The sequence below is a fragment of the Macrotis lagotis genome, chromosome X (genome assembly GCF_037893015.1).
Source record: "Macrotis lagotis isolate mMagLag1 chromosome X, bilby.v1.9.chrom.fasta, whole genome shotgun sequence".
NCBI lineage: Eukaryota > Metazoa > Chordata > Mammalia > Peramelemorphia > Peramelidae > Macrotis > Macrotis lagotis.
This window is the reverse complement of record NC_133666.1, coordinates 527082268-527105857: the sequence shown is the minus strand read 5'-3', so window position 1 is coordinate 527105857 and position 23590 is coordinate 527082268. Positions and strand designations below refer to the sequence as shown.

At 35.4% G+C, this 23590-nt stretch overlaps 1 protein-coding gene across 1 annotated transcript; it reads left to right on the top strand.

The window, feature by feature from the left end:
• Positions 1-23590, top strand: SNRNP48 (small nuclear ribonucleoprotein U11/U12 subunit 48). Its single transcript, XM_074208204.1, has 9 exons — positions 1-209; positions 3799-3912; positions 4328-4388; positions 5130-5204; positions 14530-14718; positions 15117-15238; positions 20657-20775; positions 21339-21503; positions 23292-23590. Exons 1-9 carry the CDS (start codon positions 33-35, stop codon positions 23329-23331), a joined length of 1062 nt encoding a protein of 353 aa, XP_074064305.1. The 5' UTR covers positions 1-32; the 3' UTR covers positions 23332-23590.

Sequence of the window (23590 nt, the reverse complement as noted above, 5' to 3'; positions counted from 1 at the left end):
CCGGCGGCGGCTGGTTCTGCCAGAGCGCGGCCATGGCGCTGACGCCGAGCGCTGGGCCCCCGCCGCTGGAAGAACGGCAGCACCTGCGGCAGGAGCTGGGCCACTTCGTGGAGGCCTGCTACAAGACGCTGGAGGAGGTGACGGCTTCTCTAGGCTGGAGTCTCGACCAGCTGGATCCCGGGGAAGGAGACGGCGAGGAGCAGGAGCAGGTTAAGGCGCCGGCCCGCGGCCGGGGGCGGGGCCTTCCGGGTTGTTCCATCAGCTTTCGGGGGGGGGGTGACTCTTTGCTTCATTTCCTGGTGTACCTCTCGGGAGCAGAAATGCGGAATGGAAACAACAGAGAACTCAGGCGGGTTGTTGTTCGTTCCCGGGCCCCTATTGACACGCGGGTGGCGCTTTCTCGTGTGTCTGAGGGAGATGAAGAAATCGGCCTCTCCTCTTCCGTCGGCGGGCGGCGCCGCTCTGCTCACGTGAGCCAAAGAGCCAATGGGAATGGGCCAGGGAGAGTGGGCCCTGCCCCTGCAGGCTGGACCTCTGGGCCTTAGGCCCAGCGCCTGGCCTTGCTGGGTCGGGCTTGGCTACTCGACGCGCCTGCAGCGCCGCGTCCCTGTCGGGGAATATGTAATACCAGGAAGCGCTTGTTATAGATGGATAAATATATATTATAGATGGATAGATGGAAGCATTTGTTATAGCTGGGCAAATATGTATTATATATAGAGGGAAGCATTTGCTATAGATGGGCAAATATATATTATATATAGATAGAGGGAAGCATTTGTTATAGATGGGTAAATATATATTATATATAGATAGATGGGTAAATATATATATTATATATATAGATGGGTAAATATATATTATATATAGATAGATGGGTAAATATATATATTATATATATAGATGGGTAAATATATATTATATATAGGTAGATAGAAGCATTTGTTATAGATAATATATGTAGATAGATTGATAGAAGCATTTGTTATAGATAAATATATAGATATAGATAGATAGCATTTGTTATAGATGGATAAATAGATAGATGGAAGCATTTGTTATAGATGGATAAATAGAAGCATTTGTTATAGATGGATATATATAGATAGAAGCATTTGTTATAGATGCATATATATATAGATAGAAGCATTTGTGATAGATGGATATATATATATATAGACAGAAGCATTTGTTATAGATGGATAAATGGAAGCATTTGTTATAGATGGACAAATATGTATATATATAGATAGGAGCATTTGTTATAGTTGGATAAATAGATATAGATAGAAGCATTTATTATAGATGGATAAATAGATAGAAGCATTTGTTATAGATGGATATATAGATAGATAGAAGCATTTGTTATAGATGGATAAATAGATATAGATAGATGCATTTATTATAGGTGATAAATAGATATAGATAGAAGTATTTGTTATAGATGGATAACTATATATATAGCTAGATAGAAGCATTTGTTGTAGATGAATAAATATATAGTTAGATGAAGCATTTGTTATAGATGGATAAATAAATATATATATAAATATATATTTTTATAAACCTTTAAAATTTGCAGAGTGCTTTCCTTGTGTTTTATCTGAGAAAGGTGATATTAACTAATCTGATGTTATTAACCATCTTATGCATGAGAAAGTTGAGACCAAGGTTAAGGTGCACCCAGCTAGTACAAATAAGGGGGCAAGACTCAAACTCAGGGATCTGCTTCGTTCCAAGTCTAACCCTTTGGTCTCCTGCATCACCTGCTAGATGAGTGAGTTGATTCATTTCTTGGCATTTTGAAGGAGGAGGAGTCCTAGGGTTAATAAGACTAAACGAGGGGTAGAAATGTGGAGGAAATGGGGAACAAAAAGAAATGTCAAAGCCCCCCTTTTGTCTTTTGTCTGTCCTTCTAGATTTCCCAAGATACAGTTGCTGTATAGGAAAATTCACCAAAAAGGCACTAGCTATGTCACCAGCAAAATGCCTGACTTTGGGCAAATAATTTAACTTCATTGTATGGACAGACTTGGAAGTCTGGAAGAGATCTCTGTTTGGATTCAGACTCTGACCTGAATTCTCCATTCATCCACCAAAATGAATTTCCTGAAATTCAGGTCTACCATATCACCTGCCACTCAATAAACCCCAATGTCTCCCTGTTGCTTCAGGAGCAAAAAACAAAATGCTCTGGCATTCAAAAATCCTTCATAACTTAGTCTCTTCAACCCCTACTTTAAGTCCATTGCTTTTCTTCTGCCTGTTTTTTTTTCTGTTCTTCCTGTATCCTCAGATATTAGCTGTATGACCCTGGCAAATCACTTAACCCTGCTTGCCTTGGTGTCCTCATCTATCAAATAAACTGGAGAAGGAAATGTCAAACTGCTCCATTATCTTTGCCACCTTAAAGAGGAGTCATAAAGTCAGACACTGTATATAGCTTGCTTTGTATATATTTCTTTGATGTATCTCCCATTGGATTGTAAGCTCCCAGAGGGCAAGGACTGCCTCTTGTCTCTTTTTTGTATCCCCAGTTCTTAGCACAGTGCCTAGTACATAGTAGTAATTTAATAAATGTTTATTGAATTGATTTGATCCTTAGCCAAGTCATTTAACCCTTCTGAACCTTGGTTCCCTAATTTGTGAAACGGAAATAAGACTTTGAAACATCTACTCTTGGAGCTGTGGAGAGGATATTTTGCAAACTTTGATGGGATAGTGAGCTATTATTCCTGATAACATTTGAAGAATCTTCTCAATGTTAAAGAAAGTGTTCTATATATTTGTATTTTATGATAATGACTTGCTAGTTTCCTTTAAATCACCTTTCCAGTATATTTAAAATTCTTGATTTACACGTAACGTTTCACTTTTTTATCAAGCATAATCATAGTTTTTAAACTTTATATGAAAAATATGGTGAAGTTTTTCAGTTGACTGTTACAATCTGGGGACATTGTTTTTCTTTCAAAGGAGAAGGAAATGATTTATTAATATGAATGTCACTGAATAGTACCAAAGGAAAACCCATTTCCAAATCCATTTTTCACCCCATATTATGATAATAGACACTAACTTGCCTCCCCTACAAGTAAATGGTTATATTTGTTAAATTAACAGGTGCTCTTGAGAGTTGCTAGGTTTACAGCTAGCAATGATGACCTTTAATGATCCTTACAATAAGTTTGGTCAGAAAGAATGGAATCATAGAATCATAAAATTTTTTATCTAGAGGGTTTAACTGAAACTTTTCAATTTAGAAATTGGAAAACTGAGACTCAGTTTAAATTTGTTGCTTAACTAGATCTAGAATCCATGTTTGAGTACTCATCAAGACTCTTCTCATTCTATCATAGTGCCTGGACTTGGAAGTTTCCATTTCATCATGATGGAAGAATTGTTGAGTCTCAATGGTCTTTTTCTGTAATACTGTATATTAATCTGTAGAAATTTTTTTATTAAAACTTAGTGTTTAGGGGGTGACTAAGTGGCGCAGTGGATAGAGCACCGGCCCTGGAGTCGGGAGTACCTGAGTTCAAATCTGGACTCAGGCAATTAATTACCTAGCTGTGTGGCCTTGGGCAAGCCACTTAACCCCATTTGCCCTGCAAAAATCTAAGAAGAAAAAAAACAAAAAAAACTTAGTGTTTAAGAAAGCATAGCTATAGTAGACAGCACTAGAGGTCAGAAACTTCTCTTCTAACCTAAGCTCTTACAATAACTGGCTGCATGCTATGGAACAAGTTACTTAACTTTCATCTCTAAATTCTGTGATTATAATTATTTTCTTTGCAGAATGAAACTGTGGTATGCCCATATGATTCTAATCATCATATGCCAAAATCATCTTTGGTGAGGCACATGGCATCTTGTAGGCTCAGGAAACTGGATTATACAAAAGAGGAAGAGGTACCACATATATATATGTATATTATATGTAGATCTCTGTGTATATATATGTTCTATATAATTGTTTTGTGCAGTATGAAATTCTAAATACTTTATTTGATTAAAAAAATTGAATTTTATTGTCAAAAAATAGATAACTGTTTTAAATAAGAAGTGTGAGATTTTTAGGTTGAGCTTTTCATCCCTCATGAACAATTTATTTTGTTACTCTTTCAAAAATAATTTTACAGTTTATTAGTAGCACCTTATTTGCCCTTATTGATACTAATGCTTGCCCAATTCTCAGATTATTATAGAAAGATAATTTAATCATACCAAACTAACATTTGCATTTTTATAAAAACCTTATTGTAAAAGTTTCTGATACTCAAGAAAAACATTTTTATAAGTATTTTACTTTGTTTTTAATGTTTAGGATGAAATGTATGATTCTGCTTTTTTCTATGAAAATGCAAAGATACCTGTGGTTCACCTGGGTAGGTATTAAGTGATCAGTTTGTTTTTAAAACAAAATTATTTCCATATATAAGTATACCAGTCACATAGAAATCTTTTTCCCTTATGGGAAAATGGAATGAATGAATGGATGGTCTACCTGATTTTTTAGTTCATGGTTTGGAGAACACATTTTCTTATTTATGACAGATACTTTACACAAATTTTTTTATTGCTTTTTGAATTTTGCAATTCCACCCCCCCCCCCCAATTTTGCTTCCCTCCCTACCCCCCACAGAATGCAGTCTGATAGTCTTTACCTTGTACAAATGTTTTCTGTGGTTTGGGAGACCATACCTTTCCTTCCTGAAAAAATAGTACTTCAGCACTACCTGATGATGTGAGTCGGGTAACAAAGATTGTTAGCACATATTCACAATTGGCATGTAGAGCTACTCTTGCTGCATGTGTGATGGAACAATTCCATAAATGGTTTTTAAACACTTGAACACTGACATGACTGATTTCAACACCATTCATATTAGATAAATTTTAGAGAGAATTTTTGCTTTTGACTTCTAGAGGGTCTGTTTGTCTCCATGCATGAGAAGTAGAAGAAACAGAAAATGGAGACTTCTAAAACTGAACTATGCTAAATATAGTATTTAATTTTTTTTAATTTCTATGTGAATTATGAAGTTAGGTTTTCAACAAAAGAAAGCTGTACATAATTTCATAAAGTGATTAAGCCTTTTGACAATTTCTTTATGCTTTTTTTGCAGATAAGAATTTACAGTTGCAGATACTTAAACAAGCTAGGGCTTCAAGTGGAAGAGATAGTGATGTTTATAGTCAAAGTAAGTGACATACCTGGCTTAATTGAGTAAGCTACTGACACATGAACTATTGTCATTAAAGCTTTTATTTGTCTTATTTTGCCATGGGGGCAAATAAATTATTTTTTTGTACATGTAACCAGAATTGCAATTTTCTTCAAAATAAGTCATGTGGAAAGAATATGAGGTGAGCAAAGTGTAAGTTTTATTTCTGAAATGTTAATCTTGATTTCTGTTTCATTTTAGATCTATGATCATCTTAGTATAGCATAGCCTCTCTCTAATACTATACTAAATAAATCAAATTTTATAAGTTCTTGTTGTAGTAAAATTATTTTCAAAATTCTGGGAAGATAAAGAGTTGGAGGGTTTTTTTTTGAGATAGAAGTATCGCTTTCTAAGTTAGACTGCCTTGTAAGTAGGTTCATTTTAACATATTATAAAATAACTCTTTTGGATGAGATCCCAGATAAATTTGTATTGAATTGAATTTCATTTTGGTAAACAGCAGAGGCATTCCTCTAAGACAGGAAAATATCACCTTCATAGCTATTTCCAGCTCATTTCTGCTGACTTCTTATTTCTTGGTTGGCTCTCCTAGAACCCCAGAACTCATTTGTTTTGCTGCTAACAGTACCTTTTATCTGGAGTTGTACTAAATCAGGGTAGATAGAGATCCATTTCAAATGCCATCTTCTCTTTGAAGCTTTCCTTGATTCTCTCGTTTTTCTTCTTCTTTGTATGTCTCCTGAGCTTCTATCAAACTTCATTCTACATTATACTATTGCATGTTTATATGTGGATCATGTTTTCTGTATTTTAAGTTCACTAAGGTCAAGGGTAATGTCTTAGTTATTTTTTCTCTAATGCATCCAACTCTATGTGACCCTATTTGGGATTTTCTTGGCAAAGATACTGGAGAGGTTTGGCATTTCCTTCTTCAGCTCATTTGGCAGATGAGGAAACTGAGGTAGTACCCAGGGTCACACAGCTAGTAAATGTCTAAGGTCAGACTTGAACTCTGGAGATGTGTTCCTGACTCTGGGCTCAGCACTCTATCCACTGTGCCACCTAACTGCCTTTGCACTTGAGCAAAGTTACTCAACTCTAACCAATTTAGACTCAAGTTGGCCCTGCTTTTAGATTTAGTGGGGTTCATAGTCCTAACTAGAATTGGTTTCTAGTCTTGTCTCCTTATGTGGGTGCTTTAGTACTAAACTGCACCAGGTTTCAACCTTAGACTTGCTCTAATCTTTCTAAATTCTTGTCTGGTCCCTAGTTTCCTACATGAATAAAGCATTATTACTTTCTTAATTTTTAAAGATGTTTTTCTTTCCTTTGTGCTTTCCCTTTCCTGGAAGTTTCTAGGCCCCTGGAAATTGAACACTCAATGTTTAACACTGACTTTGTTTGATCTCATTTTATCAGAATCATAGCCACAAGTGATACTGTCCTTTAGTGATACTTGGCTTCCTCTTCTGTAATTCTAAACTAGTCTTTCTTTCCTTAAGACCTATTTATTTCACATCAGGTCAGTCTGACAACAGATTTTTTTTGTCTCTTTTTGTTTCAACATTCACACTCCTTTTTGGGCCACTAAATTCCTGTTTTCCTTCCTGTGTATAGGATGCCTCTAAGTCAACTCATTTGCAGAGCAGATATAATTGACATAAATGACCTCAGTGAGTGTCCTAAGTTACCAGCTTCCTTCAACTCCCTTATTTAATATCTGATGAGTCATTACTTAGATAACTCATAGCAATTGACTTCTTAGAATTTAATGATTATGGCTAATCAATACCAACATTTCTTAAGTATGCAGTAAAAATTAGAAATAACTTCCTTAATTTCCACTAAGGGAAAAGGTGTTCACTCAGAAGCAGACATAGGAACTAACTAGTTAATTAATTAATTGATTGAAGTAAGGCGCTAAAGAGATTTCTGGTGGAGGTACAATGGCATTCCTGACCATTTGTGGTGGCTATGATAGTCACATTGTTAGGAAGTTGTCAGTGATAGTTAAAAGTTTGAACAATGCTCAGAGACCAGAATCAAGGTTAAGACATCAAAATTAGTTTCTCTTGATGTATTAAAGGTTTTGATTTTAATTTATTGGCCAAAAGGTAAAAGAAATTGATTTTACCTTAATTTGAACTATTTAATTGAAGTTAATTCCTATGTCTGGCTTTATTTTTGAAATTCCAGTATATTTGTTTTGATAAGTTATGCACAGTTATCTTTAAGATTTGTAAATGAAAAGTATTTTTATATCTTTTTTCATAGAATCATTATGGAGGGTCCTTAAAGATAATTTAATTTAACCCTCTCATTTTATAGATGAGGAAGAGAAAGGTTAAGGCATTTTCCTAAAAAAAAAATCAAACAAATAATAAGTCCTAGGATTTCAAATGCAGTGGTACTAGGAGAAGCAATAGAGAGAATTATGGTAGACTTCAAATCAGGAGGCTGGAATCATATTCCACTCTTGATATTGAAATAACTACATAGCCATCCTCACTTCATTTAGCTTCTCTGAGCTTCAGTTTTGGTATCTGGAACATGGAGATTAATAATAATACCTGTCTCATAAGGTTATTCTAATGTTTGAATAAAGTGACATTTTAAAGCACTTTATAGACTTTAAATGTGATATGAATTTTAATACCTCCCTTTCTCCATGAAAGAAGACCAGTAATAATTAGATCTTTGAGTCTTTGTGAGGAAGAAAATTTAAATTACTCATAGGAAGGCCTATGTTAACTTGATTCAAGCCCCTTTAATCTGACATTTTAAAATATAGAGCAATAGTAAGTTTTTTGAGCTAATACTGTCTAGTAGAATTAGAGAATCTCTCATGAAATTCCTGAGATGTATGAAGGAGAGACAGTATTACAGTTGTTTGACAGATGAAGAAATTAGGGCACTTTGTGTTTAAATCATTTGTTTAAGATTACATCATTAATGGCTTTGTTGTGATTAGAACCTAGTTTTTCTGATTCCCAAAGTCACATTCCTCTGACTTTGTGCTTTCTGAAGAAACAAGCCTACCCGAGAGAAGTTTAATGAAGTATGATTCTTCACCTCTAGGTGTTGCTCTAACCTAACTATAGGTTAGGTTAATTCAATCATAATTGACTTAAAATTCGTGGAATTTACCATCTATATATATTTATAAACTATATACTCTAAACACACATTGGTGCTATTCATGCTTTTAAATGTTTTATCATATTTAACAGGCTAAATAAAGGATTCTATGATGGTGACATTCTCTTTGTTTTAATTTTTCTACTTCTGTAAAGGAAGAGATGATCTTTGAGCTTCCTTTAGTTCTTCAATTCAGTATTTCTAGAAATATTCTTATACTTGACACATATAGTAATGATCATACTCTCACCTTACATTTATATGTAACTTGTATTTCTAAGCGCTTTCATTTAAATTCTCATTTTGACCCTCAAAGCACCCTTCTGAATAAACAGATAGTATTATCCCCATTTTATAGATGACAGAACTGAAGCCAAATACTGAAGGATGAGATTAATTTCATTGTGTAATAGAGTGGAAAGAATATTGCTGCAAAGCCAGCAGTCCTGCTTTTAAGTCTTGGCTCTACAGCACTATTTCTGTGACTTTGAATATATCATTTAACCCCTAATGACTTCTCTCCCTCAACTGAAAAATAAGGAGGGTTGTACTAGATGATCTCCAAAGTCCCTTGTAATGCCAAATATTTGATTCTCTGACCTTTTTCCTATTTCTAATATATCATGCTGTGTATTAATTACTAAACTTTGTAGGATATTTATTTGTGCCATAATATTTTGGAAAAGAAGCTTGAGAATTAAATGCTAACTGTGGGTTAGTAAAAGAAAGTTGAGGGTTGGCAGAAGCCACCTAGATATAACATTCAAGTGTAATCTCCAGTATACTGTTATGTTTCAATGTAAATAATATTAATGTGTGTTTTGGCTTTCTATAGGGGCACTTCATATTTTTTCTTTTTCAGAAATGTGATGTATTTATATGTAATACATTATTTTGAATTAAATGCAGTTTATAGTAAATAATTTTTCCCCCTTCTTCTCTTTCAGTAATTGGGGTGAGTATAAGGAGGAATTAGGAACATCATTGTACTTCCTATTAAAAGATTTTCAGTATCCTTTTTGCAGATATCCTTTCAAAAGTATCAACATGTTACTAAGATTTATTTTGATGGGCTACAGGACATTGTGTATTTAACTTGAATTTTGTTTAATTCAGAGGAAAAGAAATATTAGCATTCTTTCCCCTCCTCACTTCACTATTTCAGTATGAAAGAAATTACACCTCCTAGCCGCATTAAAGAGTGAATTATGTTTCTGTTTTTAAGAATGGTGAACATTTGGGCAAAGCTGATTATAAAAGCATTTGTCACATTTTTCTGTGTTACTTTCCCTTAATTTTCATTACTCTTACCTCAAATAGACAGGGCTAACTCATTTTTTATGTTATTATATATATATATATATATGTGAAATGATTCTTTAGGGGCAGCTGGGTGGCACAGTGGATAGAGCACTGGCCCTGGAGTCAGGAGGACTTCAGTTAAAATCTGGTTTCAGACACTTAATATTTATCTAGCTGTGTGATCTTGGGCAAGTCACTTAACCCCATTGCCTTGCCAAAAAACTTCTTTCTCATGCCTATTTATAATTTATTGACATAAAACAGAGAAAACTTAGTTAGTCAAACCCTTGAGCAGTAGATAAATAGATATGATAGGGTGTTTAATTTATCAGATATTCTTTTCACCTCTACTTTTTGTGTTTAATGTGTCACTGAGATTGCTTCTTACCCAAATAAGTCAGGGAAGAACCAATGACTTGGCATTGTATCATGAGTTAGGACATTAAGATAAAATTGCATTCCCTTTGGTCAACCCAGTGATGATTAAGATCATTCTGTAGTAATACCTGGTATATGTTGTATTATATAACCAATGCAATTTGAAAACTGTTAATGATGAAGTCTGGAAAGAATGTAATTGTATTACTTTATCTGTAATCATATGATTATTTTGAGAGTCCCAAATCCTTAAATACCTCTGCTCAATTGTTAATTTGTTCCTTCCAGGTACTGTGCCTATTCATGTTTTTCATTAATAAATTGGTTTGGAAAGTTGCAAGTGTTTGCAAATGGGAAGTTGCAAGACATTGATATTTACTGGTTTTGAATTAATTTGGTATTTACTTTTTTTTGAGGATGCCTACATGGTGACTAATGTAAGAAGACTCTGACATAAATTTTGTTGTTTTATTGTTGGCCTAGAAAATTCTGGAATGTAATCTGAGGAACTATATATAGCAAATTTCATGTACTTCCCACACTGACTTACATATCACAGGTTCTGAATGGTCCTTTAGGTTAACTCTTACCTGACCAAAGGTCCCATCTATACTAGTTACCAACAAGTGATCATATAGTCTGTACCTGAAGCGCTTTGGTGAGGAGGAACTTACTGCCTTCCAAAGAGACCCATTTTGTTTTTAAACAGTTCTAATTGTTAGAAAATTTTTATTTACATTAGGCCTCTCTGCAATATCTACCCATTATGCTTCATTCTGTGTTCTGGGAAGAGCAAAGTAAGTTTAGTCCTTCTCTTTGACAATCCTTCAGATACTTGAAGACAGTTATCATTCTTTGTAAGAAATCTCTTCTTCTGACTGACACCAGCAGTTTATTTAACTGATCCTTCAATTGTATGTTCTCTCATTCTTTCATCACATTGGTTATTCTTCTGGTCCTGCTTTTCTCTTTCCCAAAATTGGCACCCAGAACTGAACACCAGGGTAGAGTGTAGCAGAATGATTCTCTTCCCTTGTTCTGAACAATGTGCCTATCAATAATGCAGCCCAAGATAGAATTCACTTTTTTAGTTGCTGTGTCACACTGTTGTCTCATTGAGTTTGCAGTTGACCCTTTATTTTTTTCCACAGAAAATGTTGTTCAGCTATGTCTTCTCATTTTTTTTTGTAAAGTTGATTTTTTTAAATGCCAGTGTAGAACTTTATGTTCAGGAAGCAAAATATCTCAGTCATCAATTAAACCACTGGCCTCATATCTGTGTACAAGAATAGATAGCTATTAGATTAAATTAGAAATCCTAACATAAGGAGGTACATTTGGAGTCATCTGTATCTCTGAAGCTTGATGGGACCAGACTGATACTAGAACATGATTGTAGAAGAGTATTCTTTATTTATAAGGAATAGGATATGCAAATAGAGTGAGGGAATGTGTTGATTGGTGGAATGGGGAAGGAGTAGTGATATTATTTAATTAAAAAATAGCATTTATTTAGCATTTTAAGTGAAATATAAAGAAATACCCCTGAGAAAACCCAAGAACTAGAAAAGGGAAACATGGTGTGAAGAACATACGAGTGATACTGTAATGAGATTGTATTTTTCCTCATGAACAAATAGAGGAAGGAGATTATAAGCCTGAAGCTTGGTGACTTGTGAAATAATAGTAGTGGAAGATTTTAATTATACACGTGACTGCTAGATCTCTGTTTCTGTCCAAAGCAGAGCAGCTAATAATTTTTAAATTTACTTTAATGGTAATTTCATTCTTAAAACGGTGAAGGACCCAATAAAGGGAACTGCTACTTTGGATCTGATTGTCAACAACAAGGAAGAACTGGTTGCCGAGGTGGAAATAATAGGGAAGAAAGCCAGGCATGATCTTACGATTTTAGAAAAGGAACTTTCAATGGGCTGAAGGAAAGGATTAGAAAGATAAAATAACATTCTGAAGAGAAAAAAGAAAATTAAATACAACTTGAAGAAGTTGTGTAAGAAGACCAGAGTGAATAAACAAGGAAATTTTCAACCAATTTAAATTCAAACAAATAAAGAAAATGTGGGAACTAAGCTGAGAGCAGGTAACAGAATGATGTTTCAGTCTTATGAGATTAGTATTAATATGTACTTCAGAAAGAGCTGGTCAGGAAAGCTAAGGACAAACCCAATTAACCTTGATTCATTAATGACTGCTCCTTTGGTCCTGCCCTCCAGTCAGTTCCAAATGAACTATGATGTTGTTTTGTCCATTTATCTTCATTTTTTCCAAAATTCTGATATATAAATGCCTTACTCAAATTAAAGTCTTTGTTTATAGTATTACTAGTTACTAGTCTAGTTATTAGTCTGATCTGACTCATGCAAGATTTTTAGTCATTGCTGTTTCCCTATAGAGAATACAGATGTGGTCCTTTCCCCTTTTTAAAATTGGGACTTTTTTCTCTTCTGAATTCTGCTTCATCTTTTACTGTCCATGATGAACTATTATATGGGGACAGTGCTGAGGATAGAAAGAGCCCTTTCCTTCAAGTAATTCTTGTTCCATCAGAGGAGATTACATGTACATAAGTCTTTACAGAACTGATAGAGAGGGAGGAAAAACTTCATATAAAAAGTGATGCTTGACCTGAATGTTAAAGGAAGGGAAGAATTCTTGGAGGCTAGATGAAGAGAAGTTTGCATTCCAGGCATAGGGTATGGCCAATGCAAACACAAGGTAGAGTGATATGAGGAACAGAGAGCAAGCCAACTTGATTGGAGCCTTGAAGTGTAAGAAGAGCCATAGTTTATGATGAGGTTGGGAAGAAGTCAGGCTTGTGCTTAAAAAAAGCACTTTGTCAACTGTGGAGGTTAGTTTGGGGAAGGAGGAAGAGAAGACTTGAAACAAATAGATCTATTAGGAGGCTATTGGACTAGTCCAGGAGAGAAGTGATGAAGGTCTGAACTAGGGTGGCAGATGTGTTAAAAAAGTGGACAAATTTGAGAGAGATTGTGGATACAGAAAGGACAAGATTTGGCAAATGATTGGATGTATGGGATGAAGGAGGAGGCATTGAAGCTGATGAGATTAGGAGCCTTGGAGACTGGAAGAAAGGTAGTACTCTCAATTGATAAGGAGAAGTTTAGAAGAGAGGGGTGAGTTTTTGAGAGAAAGTTCTGTTTTGGATATGTTGACTTTAAGATGCCAATGGGACATCCAGTTTGAAATGCCCAGTAGGCAATTGGTGCTGTAGTATTAGAACTCAGAGGAGAAACCATAGATCTATATATGGGTCTGTGAATCTTCTGCAAAGAGACAGGTGAGGTGTTAAATCCATAGAGTCTGCTGAGGTCACTGTACCAGGTGGTGGAGAGAGAAAAGTACCTAGAATGGAGGCTCAGATCTGTTCCCAGGTACAGCATATGGTCTGGGCAATGAGCCAGCAGAGTAGTTCACCCTACATATCTACCAGTTTTTTTAGCGTACTTGAAACTTCTTTGGCCAGAGATAGTAAAATGAACTCATTGAGGACAATGATTCTTCATTTATTTTAGGTTTCTACTTCCTAGTCCCATTTTTTCTATCCCAAAGAAAATGAAATGAACTGATTAGTTCAGTCCTCTTTTCTTTGACCATCATTCCACTCCCCTCTCCCCCTTCTCCCCTATCCTCCACTGTCATTTTAATCCAGTTATAACCCTCTTTCTTTTTGATCAAAATAGCTCTTTATTAACTACATAACTTTTCTGTAGAAAAGGACCAGTATCTGTAGTAGGAAAGACCTATAACCCTTTTTCAATTCTAAAGAATCACTTATTTTTTGTCTTTAGAATTAATTGCAGGAATTTATCACTCTTAGCTTTAGTTCTCCTGATGGAATTCTTCTGAGACTGCTATGCCAGCTTATTCTCTGATACTGCCTTTGGTTTTATCTTCTATTCATGATTTAAAAATTTGAGTTGTTAATGAGTTTCCTGTTCATGCAGGAAATGTTTCTGTTTCCCTAGCCCTCATTTGAATAATTTCTTTTTAGAACTGAAGAGGCTAATGTAGATGTACATGAAACTTATTAACCAACTCAGAATATGCCATTTCTTTCTCAAAGCCCTCTGGATTTTGATATGTTTGGTATGTATTATTGGTATGTTTTATTTTGACAAGGCAGACACTTTCTGTTATGAGTCATTTTGAAACTACATAGTAGCAATGTCAAAAGCATCTGAGGAATTTTCAAAGACATTGGTAAGCCTTTTGCTATGATTGCTGTCTTATCACTGCAAGGATCTATCTTCACTGCTATTGTGAATAAGCAAACTTCACTATGGACATAGCACATTTAAGATAATAGACTACATAAATACATGTTTTAAGTATTCAGAAGTCGATGAGGAATATTTGTCATGGTGTCTTGATTTTATTAATATGTTGCATTTTTATGTCATTTATGCATTGATATCAGTCAAAAGTTTTATTCTACATTGTCTCACATAGTTTTCTTGTTGCTGTGTTTCTGTTCTAGGAATTTATACTTCAGTGCCTATTGAAGTACCCCAGAATCACAAGCGTTTCATCTGTGACCTGACCCAAGCTGATCGTCATGCCATCTTTGATTATGTCCTTGAAGAGACAAAGAAACAGAGGTCCAGGTCTCATATCACTGAAAATGACAGTGACCTTTTTGTAGACCTGGCTGCTAAAGTCAATCAAGGTTTGAGATAAATATTGTGATTTTAAATATTTGTTATTTGGTATAGTATTAAGATTATATTAAGATTATATATATATATATATAGTCATTAAAAAACTTCTTTAAAATGAGCTAAAATAATACAACTTCTTGATTGGTAAAATTCTATGTATGTATTTGCTTTACTAAACTAAATGAGCTTCATGAACCCGAATCCCTTCCTTTTTCCCCAGCCCCCCTTTAATGCAAGAGCTTGTCTTCGTCTTCTAACTTCACTGCTACTTGACCTGTTTATTTAAGGCAGAAACTTTTTCCTTCCAACATGTATACTGCAGTTGAAATGTCATTTGATGGTGTACTATGAATGCTGATTTTTTTGAAAGGTATGTTGATATATAATCATTGTGTTTCATTCTTAGATGATAGTCAAAAGGGTCCAAAATCTCATCTTGAAATTCTGGCGGAAATGAGAGATTATAAAAGACGACGTCAGTCCTATAGAGCAAAGAATGTTCATATAACAAAAAAGTCTTATACTGAAGTAAGTGCTGACCAGAAAATGATTTGTTTGCTTTAAGTCCCTCCTTTTTAAACTCTCCATGGGATCTCAAGATTTTACTGGGATTTTTTGGAGTGTGTAAAAATGTAGTTGAAACAGGCAGGTAGCATCTTTTGCCACAAAAAAAACCACCCTTTAGCAGGGAATGGGCTTTTTTTTTTTTTTAAGTTTTTGCAAGACAAATGGGGTTAAGTGGCTTGCCCAAGGCCACACAGCTAGGTAATTATTAAGGGTCTGAGACCGGATTTGAACCCAGGTACTCCTGACTCCAAGGCTGGTGCTTTATCCACTACACCACCTAGCCGCCTCTTGGGAATGGGTTTTCAGAATGTATGAAACAGTGTAGAGGGAGTTTTCTCTTTGGAAAACTGCAACTCTCATGAGTCCCTTCATATCCTTTCATCTGTTCCTCAGAATCTTTCCATGTCTTCATTAATCTTCTCCTTGTCCCACAAGAAGAGATGATCCTCTTTGCCAATAAGTCCTCCATATTTATTTTTCCCCTGTATTCCATCTTTAATTTATCATTTTTCTCTTCCTCCTTACATACTACTTAACAAAGAGCTTGTCACCTAGAGCCTAAAAACAAAGCAAATAGCCAGATCCACTTCTTCCACTCCCTTAAGCTGTCATCCAGTATCTTTTTTTCATCCAGTCCAATAAACAATAAAGTGCTTATGATATGTACCATACTGTGCTAAGTTCAGTTGATTAAAAAAAGAGACAATCTCTGCCTTCAAGGAGCTTACAGTCCAAAAGGGAAGATATCACACTAAAGGAGGCAGGAAAGTGAGGAGTTGAAAATAGGCAGAGCAGACACAAAATGGAATGAGCTGAAGATGGGGACAAGTTTGATACTTTGCTCTCCAGCCCTCCAGTCAGAGGGAGGAAGAGACTGAGGTGTGGTCAACCAAGGGATCAATTTAGAAGTGATGAACTTATCCTGAAGTGGACATCTAGGAGTCAAAAGCAGTCCTAGCAGCAGATGCTAATGAAGTGGAGTAGATGGGGAAAGAGTGAATTATCTTTCACTCTCAATTTTTTGAGGGAGTGGCTTTTTTTTTTCTGCTTCTATTTATTTTAGTAACATCAGAACTAAAAAGTAACCTTAGAGGCTATCTTACAGCTCATCTTACATGAGTTACTGGGACCCAGAGAGGGTAAATAACTTTCTCAGGAACAAGGGAGTGAGTTGAACTAAGTTAATAGTAAATTGAATGTTTGAAAGTCATTTGCAAAGATGCAATAACTAAACATGTAGAAGTTTCTTAAGATTTCCAAAACAGAGTATAGCGAAAGAAAAGATTGACCTTTAAGGGATTCCCATACATGGGGAGAAGGAGGAAAAGGAACAAACTAATAAAAATAATAGCTGCTAGCATTCATAATATACAGTTTTTCATTATAAATATTTTATTTGTTTCCACCAATCATTTTTTATAAGTTTTGCATTTTACAGTTTTTTTCTACTTCCCTCCTCCCAATAGGAGGTAGTCTGATGCAGTCTTTACATTTGCATCCATGATATACATAGATCAAAATTGAATGTGTTGTGAGAAAAAGAACAGATTCAAAGGGAAGAAAGAAAACATTAGAGATAGCAAAATTACATAATGCCTAAATCCACTTTTAAAAATTGAAGGTGATGGGGCAGCTAGGTGTCCCAGTGGATAAAGCACCGGCCCTGGAGTCAGGAGTACCTGGGTTCCAATCCCACCTCAGACACTTACAAATTACCTAGCTGTGTGGCCTTGGACAAGCCACTTAACTACATTGCCTAGCAAAAAAAAAAACCAAAACCTAAAAAATGTTGAAGATGATAATCTTTAGTCTTCATTTAAACTTCACAGTTCCTTTTCTGGATACAGATGGTATTCTCCCCTAAAATTGTCCCTGATTATTGCACTGATAGGGTAATAAGCAAGTCCATCAAGGTTGATCATTTTCCCATGTTGTTATTGGTGTGTACAGTGTTCTTTTGGTTCTGCTCACCTCACTCATCATCAATTCATACAACTCTTGGGGCTTTTCTGAAATCCCATCCCTTGTGATTTCTCATAGTACAATAGTGTTCCATCACATGCATATACCACATTTTGTTCAGCCATCCCGCAATTGATGAGCCCTTCAATTTCCAGTTCTTTGTCACTTCAAGCAGAGCTGCTATGGATATTTTTGTACATGTGGGATTTTTACCCTTTTTCATGATCTCCTCAGGAATACAAAGGGTATGCACATTTTAATTGCCCTTTGGGCATAATTCCAAATTGCTCTCCAGAAAGGTTGGATTAGTTCACAAATCCACCAGCAATTCATTAGTGTTCCAGATTTCCCACATCCCCTCCAATCATGGTAATTTTCCTTTCAGGTCATATTGGCCAATCTGAGAGGTGTGAGGTGGTACCCCAAAGATGCTTTAATTTGCATTTCTCTAATCAATAATGATCTAAAGAAATTTTTTCATATGACTATAGATAGCTTTGATTTCCTTGTTCAAGAATTGTTTTGCATATCCTTTGACCATAATATACTTTCTTAAGGTTCTTTTTTTTGCAAGGCAATGGGGTTAAGTGGCTTGCCCAGGGCCACACAGCTAGGTAATCATTAAATGTCTGAGGCCAGATTTGAACATAATATACTTTTAAGGTTTGTTAAGTGCTTTAATGTGAATTATCTTACTTGATCATCTATTGTGAGGTAGATGTTATTATTATTATTATTATTGCCATTGTATAGAAAGGAAAGACTTAATAGGATAAGAGACTTGCCCAAGGTCATACAACTAGTAAATGTTTGTAGGTGTCAAGATTGGAATTCTAGTCTACTTGATTTCAAGAACAGCATTCTCCACCACGACACCTAGCTGCAAGAATAGGATTTGAACCAGTCTTTTTTAATTACTAATCAAAGACTCTTCCCACTGTACCATGTTTCCCACCATTTACTCCTCAGCTTTCTATAATCTGATTTTTTCTTCTATTTATTGAAACCACCTTAAGGTCATTAAAGATTACCTCTTTTCAAAATATTGTTGGTTTTTACCACGTAGTAATTTAATTCATTATCTCTAACTTGAACAGGTATAATAGCTACCTAGTGTCCCTGTCCTAAGTATCTACTCTTTATACATAAACTGCTAAAATCATGTCTGGCCATGCTGCAATTTTGGGGTAGCCATTCCCCAAATAATGGATGCCTATTTTGTAGTTTTTTTGTTTTCACAAAAACAGTAGTTTCTCAGACCTTATCATAATCTTGACTTTTTCCTACCTATCTCTGTCTCTTGGCTGGTCCCTTTTCCTCCTGCCCCCAAGAGTAGGTGTCCCTCAGGGGTCCTTGGTCCTTTTTCTTCTCTGTATCTTTCCTTTGCAAGTCTCAGACACTTCCATGGCCTCAGTTACTTCCAAATAACTTCCAAATATCTAGCCCTAATTTTATCCTCAAGCTCTAGTACTCCATTTCCATCTGGCTGCTAGAACATTTCTCTTTGTATGTCCTGACAGCACATCAGACAAAAAGTATGTTCAGAATGGAATAATCACTCTAGACTTGTCTGTCCTCCCAGCTTTTCAGTTTCTGTTTATGGTGTTACGTTTCTCACTGTTTATACAGTGAGTATAAGTATCTTTAATTCTTCCCTCTACTGTCAAATCCATTGAGTTGTCCAGTTTGTTTCCATAATTTTTGTCTCATCCTAGTTCTGACCTTCATATCTTTAACCTGAACTAGTATTACAAATGCCTAATTAGTTTTACTGCCTCTTGTATCTACTCTACATGCAACTCCTAAATCATCTTTCCAATACTCATCTGACCATCTTGCTCAAAAATATTCCCTACAGGAGACACATCCTGGTAGTTAAGGTCTTCTATTGACTGACTTTTACCTAACTTTTTAACTTTATTTCATGTTATTGTCTTGGCATTCCACATTCCTGACAAGCTTTCTGCTCTCTGCACCAATATTCTTCCCATGTTTGGAATATATGTATCTATTTTTCTATTTCCATAAATCCTTTTCTTTTATGATCCAGCTCAGGTTCCACTTCAGTCAGTTGTGACTACATTCCCCCCCTCAAAAAAGGGATCTTACTCTCAAGTTTTCTTTTAATATTTTGTGTACTTAATCTCCTTTGCCCTTAACACATTTTGCTTTATGTCTTACTTGTATGTGTATCCTTTCTTTCCTGTTTAATTGTAATCTCCATGAGATCAGAGACTATATTATTTTTATGTTTTTGTATCCCCCCCAATACCTTGCACCCATTAGATGATTAATAAAAAATGTTTTTGATTGACTTGTTATGTATTGTAGATATAGTCCAAACCACATAAATCATTCTTTTTTTTCTTTTTTCTTTTTTTTTGATTTTTGCAAGGCAAATGGGGTTAAGTGGCTTGCCCAAAGCCACACAGCTAGGTAATTATTAAGTGTCTGAGACCGGATTTGAACCCAGGTACTCCTGACTCCAAGACCGGTGCTTTATCCACTACGCCACCTAGCCGCCCCATAAATCATTCGTTTAATGTAATTTTTCATTAACTGTATTATAATCTCTTTGAGAACATGAAGTATTTTAAAATTTCATATGTATCATGTTTTAACAGTGCTGGGTACATAAAATAGGCTAATATGTTTATTTTTTTCCTGATTTCATTCTCTTTCACTTAGTTTTATGAACTACTTTCAATCTTGTTTTCTTCTTAAAACTACTAATTATTTCACTTCTAGTGATTCACCATTTCTGTCAGCTAACCATTTAAGCTTCACCCTTGACCTCTTAGCCCTTCTAGTTTGTCTGTATACTTTCTAACATGCCAACTTTCTCTAATGCTGAGAACATGACCTCATTAACTAATCTTTATGAAACACCTCCAGCTCTGAATTTATTTTCTCTATTTTCTCCTCCTTCTCCAGCCTTCCTTTCTCAACTTCAGTGTACCTTCTTATCTTCCCTAAAAACCTTACTTTGTTACACAGAAGGGGGAAAAATGGACTCTTTACCAATTTGCTAGCTGCAGTTTCAGAATTACTAAACACTAGTTGAAGGAGATTGAGAAAGATGGGATATGAAAGAAATAAATAGATGAGGAGCAGCTAGGTGGCGCAGTGGATAGAGCATAGTCCTGGAGTCAAGAGGACCTGAGTTCAAATCCAGCCTCAGACACTTAATAATTACCTAGCTGTGTGACCTTGGGCAGGTCACTTAACCCCATTACCTTGCAAAAAACCCCCCAAAAGAAATAGATAGATGATCCCTATTATCAAAGAATTTTCAGTTGGATCAGAATAAAAACTTGTGAAATAATTGAATAATTTCATATTTTGCATATGAACCCCTTAATTGTCTGTATTTTCTCATTTGCAATGAGCACCCTCCCATATTCTTTCCCTCCCCAGGTGATTAGAGATGTGATCAGTGTGCACATGGCAGAGCTCAGCAGCCATTGGCAGGAGGAAGTGGAACAAGTAGAGGATGATACTGAAAATGCTTCTAACCCAGCAAAATCTTCAGCAAGGTGTGTACATCATTTTCTTGGCACTGTCAAAATGTTCTTTTCTGAACATGTCCTGATAAATTCATAAAGTTTGCCATAATTCTAGAATTTTCAGAACCATTTAAAATAATTTGTTTTAAAATGTTTTTTGTTATTACAATAAGATTTTTTTCTAGTATACTCCCATATAATACTCTTCAGTCTCTGCCGTAGGATCACCAACTGTTTCTTTCAGTTCTAACCTCTCAGAAGAGGAGTGTAAGAAAACCCTTTTTGATTTTGAATTCTACTCTGGAGTAAATTGCATTACTTTGAGATTTCATTGTTTAAAATATTTCGCATGTGTTTGGTATAGGTTCCTCTTGCATAAAGAAGAGGGAAGGAGGGGCGGCTAAGGTGTCGCAGTGGATAAAGCACTGGCCCTGGAGTCAGGAGTACCTGGGTTCAAATCCGGTCTCAGACACTTAATAATTACCTAGCTGTGTGGCCTTGGGCAAGCCACTTAACCCCATTTGCCTTGCAAAAATCTTAAAAAAAAAAGGGAAGGAAAAGTACCTGCTTAAGAATCTCTGTTTACTTTGCAGAAAAGAAGAAAGACGATCAGCTTCAGTAGATTCACGACAGTCTGGGGAAAGCCATAAAGATGCTGACCACTCAAGACATAGAAGAGATAGAAGTCGGAGCCCACGTAAACGAAAAAGAAGTAAGGAGAAAGAGAGAGATAGGGACTCAAGAAGAAAGAGAGATAGGTAAGTTTAAATGCTGTTCTTGTAAATTGTAATCATTGTTAATCCTACCTTATCCACTACTGGAATATGAACTACTGCCACCTGGCAACTATGGGCACAGTAGATAGAGTTCTGTGCTTACTGTGCCCACAGCCAGGAAGACCTGAGTTCAAATCCATCCTCAGATTCTTATTAGCTGTGTGCCTCTGGGCAAAAGAATCCCATGAATAAACAATAATCAAGAACAGAACAGAGGAATTCAATATTATTTCCATTTTATTAACTAAAAAGGGTAACAAAATATATTCATCAAACATTTGGCCCCCAAATGACCCACAACACTCAGGTGTGACCCAAACCAGAATACAGTGTATTTGGGTAATTTATAATAAAACAAACACAGTTGATAAAAATGGCTTTGAAAACTAGGGATCCTTAATGTCTAGTTTACTGACCCATTTCTATTTGAGTTTGATACCATTGCCATAGTACAGGGCTAAATTCAGCAAGCTGTTTCTGAAATGGAATGGGTTGCAGGGTCAGGTAAAAAATGAAAAGAATAATTTCTGTATTCCCATGGATTCATTAAAACAATTCCTGGAAGATACTAGTTATACTTAAACTCAGATTTTCAGTGGTAGGGAATAGATTTGATTATTTGAAGTTTTGATGTTCATGTCTCTGTTTCTAACCATTATCATGACTTATAGAGAGTTGATTCTATAACTTTGACTACTCCAAAAATCAAAAAAGTTCATAGTTGCCTCATAAGATGTGGAGCAGAAAATATTAAAAATCTATACTTAAAATCTTTGTTTGCCTTACCATTATTTATATATGAATATATATGTACATACACCCACACTGGCATACATACATACATATACATGTACATATTATTTTATGTTCTAAATGCTGACCACAGTTTAACTTAAAGCACAAGGTTGCTTTTCCCTTGTTAGAAACAAGAAAAAACCCATATGACCTGTTTTTTGTTGAAAACAATAAAATCTGTTATGTGCAAACTTGTAAAGCTGGCAGAATCTTTTTCTCAGATATTTAAATATACTATATCTCAGACTGCTACAGTCTGTCCTTTCCTTTGGTTCTCATAAAAAAAGTTTCCTTTTAAGAGTTGGGTCCTGGGGCAGCTAGGTGGTGCAATGGATAGAACACCAGCCCTGGTATCAGGAGTACCTGAGTTCAAATCCAGCCTCAGACACTTAATAATTACTTAGCTGTGTGGCCTTGGGCAAGCCACTTAACCCCTTTGCCCTGCAAAAAAAAAAAAAAAAGAGTTGGGTCCCCATGTCTCAGATATAAACTTGCCTCTTCCTATTTGATTCTGCTTCATGAAGTTTAATAGGTACCCTTATCTTAGCTGAATTAAATCCTTTTTATCTCAAACCCCTTTCCTAGTTCTTAGTCTTTAGGACTTTGATCCCCTAACATGAGAGTCAAACAGATTCTTGAAACCTCTTATCTGCTCCCCACTCCTGAACTCACTGAAGTTCTTTCATTTCCTATCCTTGATATAGTTCCTATATGTCTATAACTATTATTCAGTTAAATTGACTAATGTTTTGGGACCCTTTACTCAGCTTAGAGTTGTTCACATTAATATTTAATCAATAATATTGTGATCTTTTGTATTCCTGGGCAAGTTAGCTGAATATACCTATAGATATTTTCTATTTTTGTTATTGTTTTTAGTAAGTTTGAATGATAAATGATCTGTCTGTACTGAATCATTAATTTTTTTATTTTTTGAAATTGACTTTAGAAGCTTATAATGTCTTTTTATTTCAGGGATGAAGAAAGACATCATGGTCATAAAAGAAGAAAATAGCAAAGTAAGGGGCAGGAAGATAAATGGAAATATTTATGCATGTGTTTATTAATGATGTTTATGTAATATAAACTAATGAAAATAGTTCAACTATCTCAGCTACTTGAGGGACCAAGGAATATAAAGTATTTATTGTTATTGTAATTGCATTTTTCTGGGACTATATATATATATAATTAAAGGATCTGTGTAATGCTCAGATTGTTATTATTATTGCTTTTTCAATAAACATTCATTAATATCAAATTTTGTTGGTTAC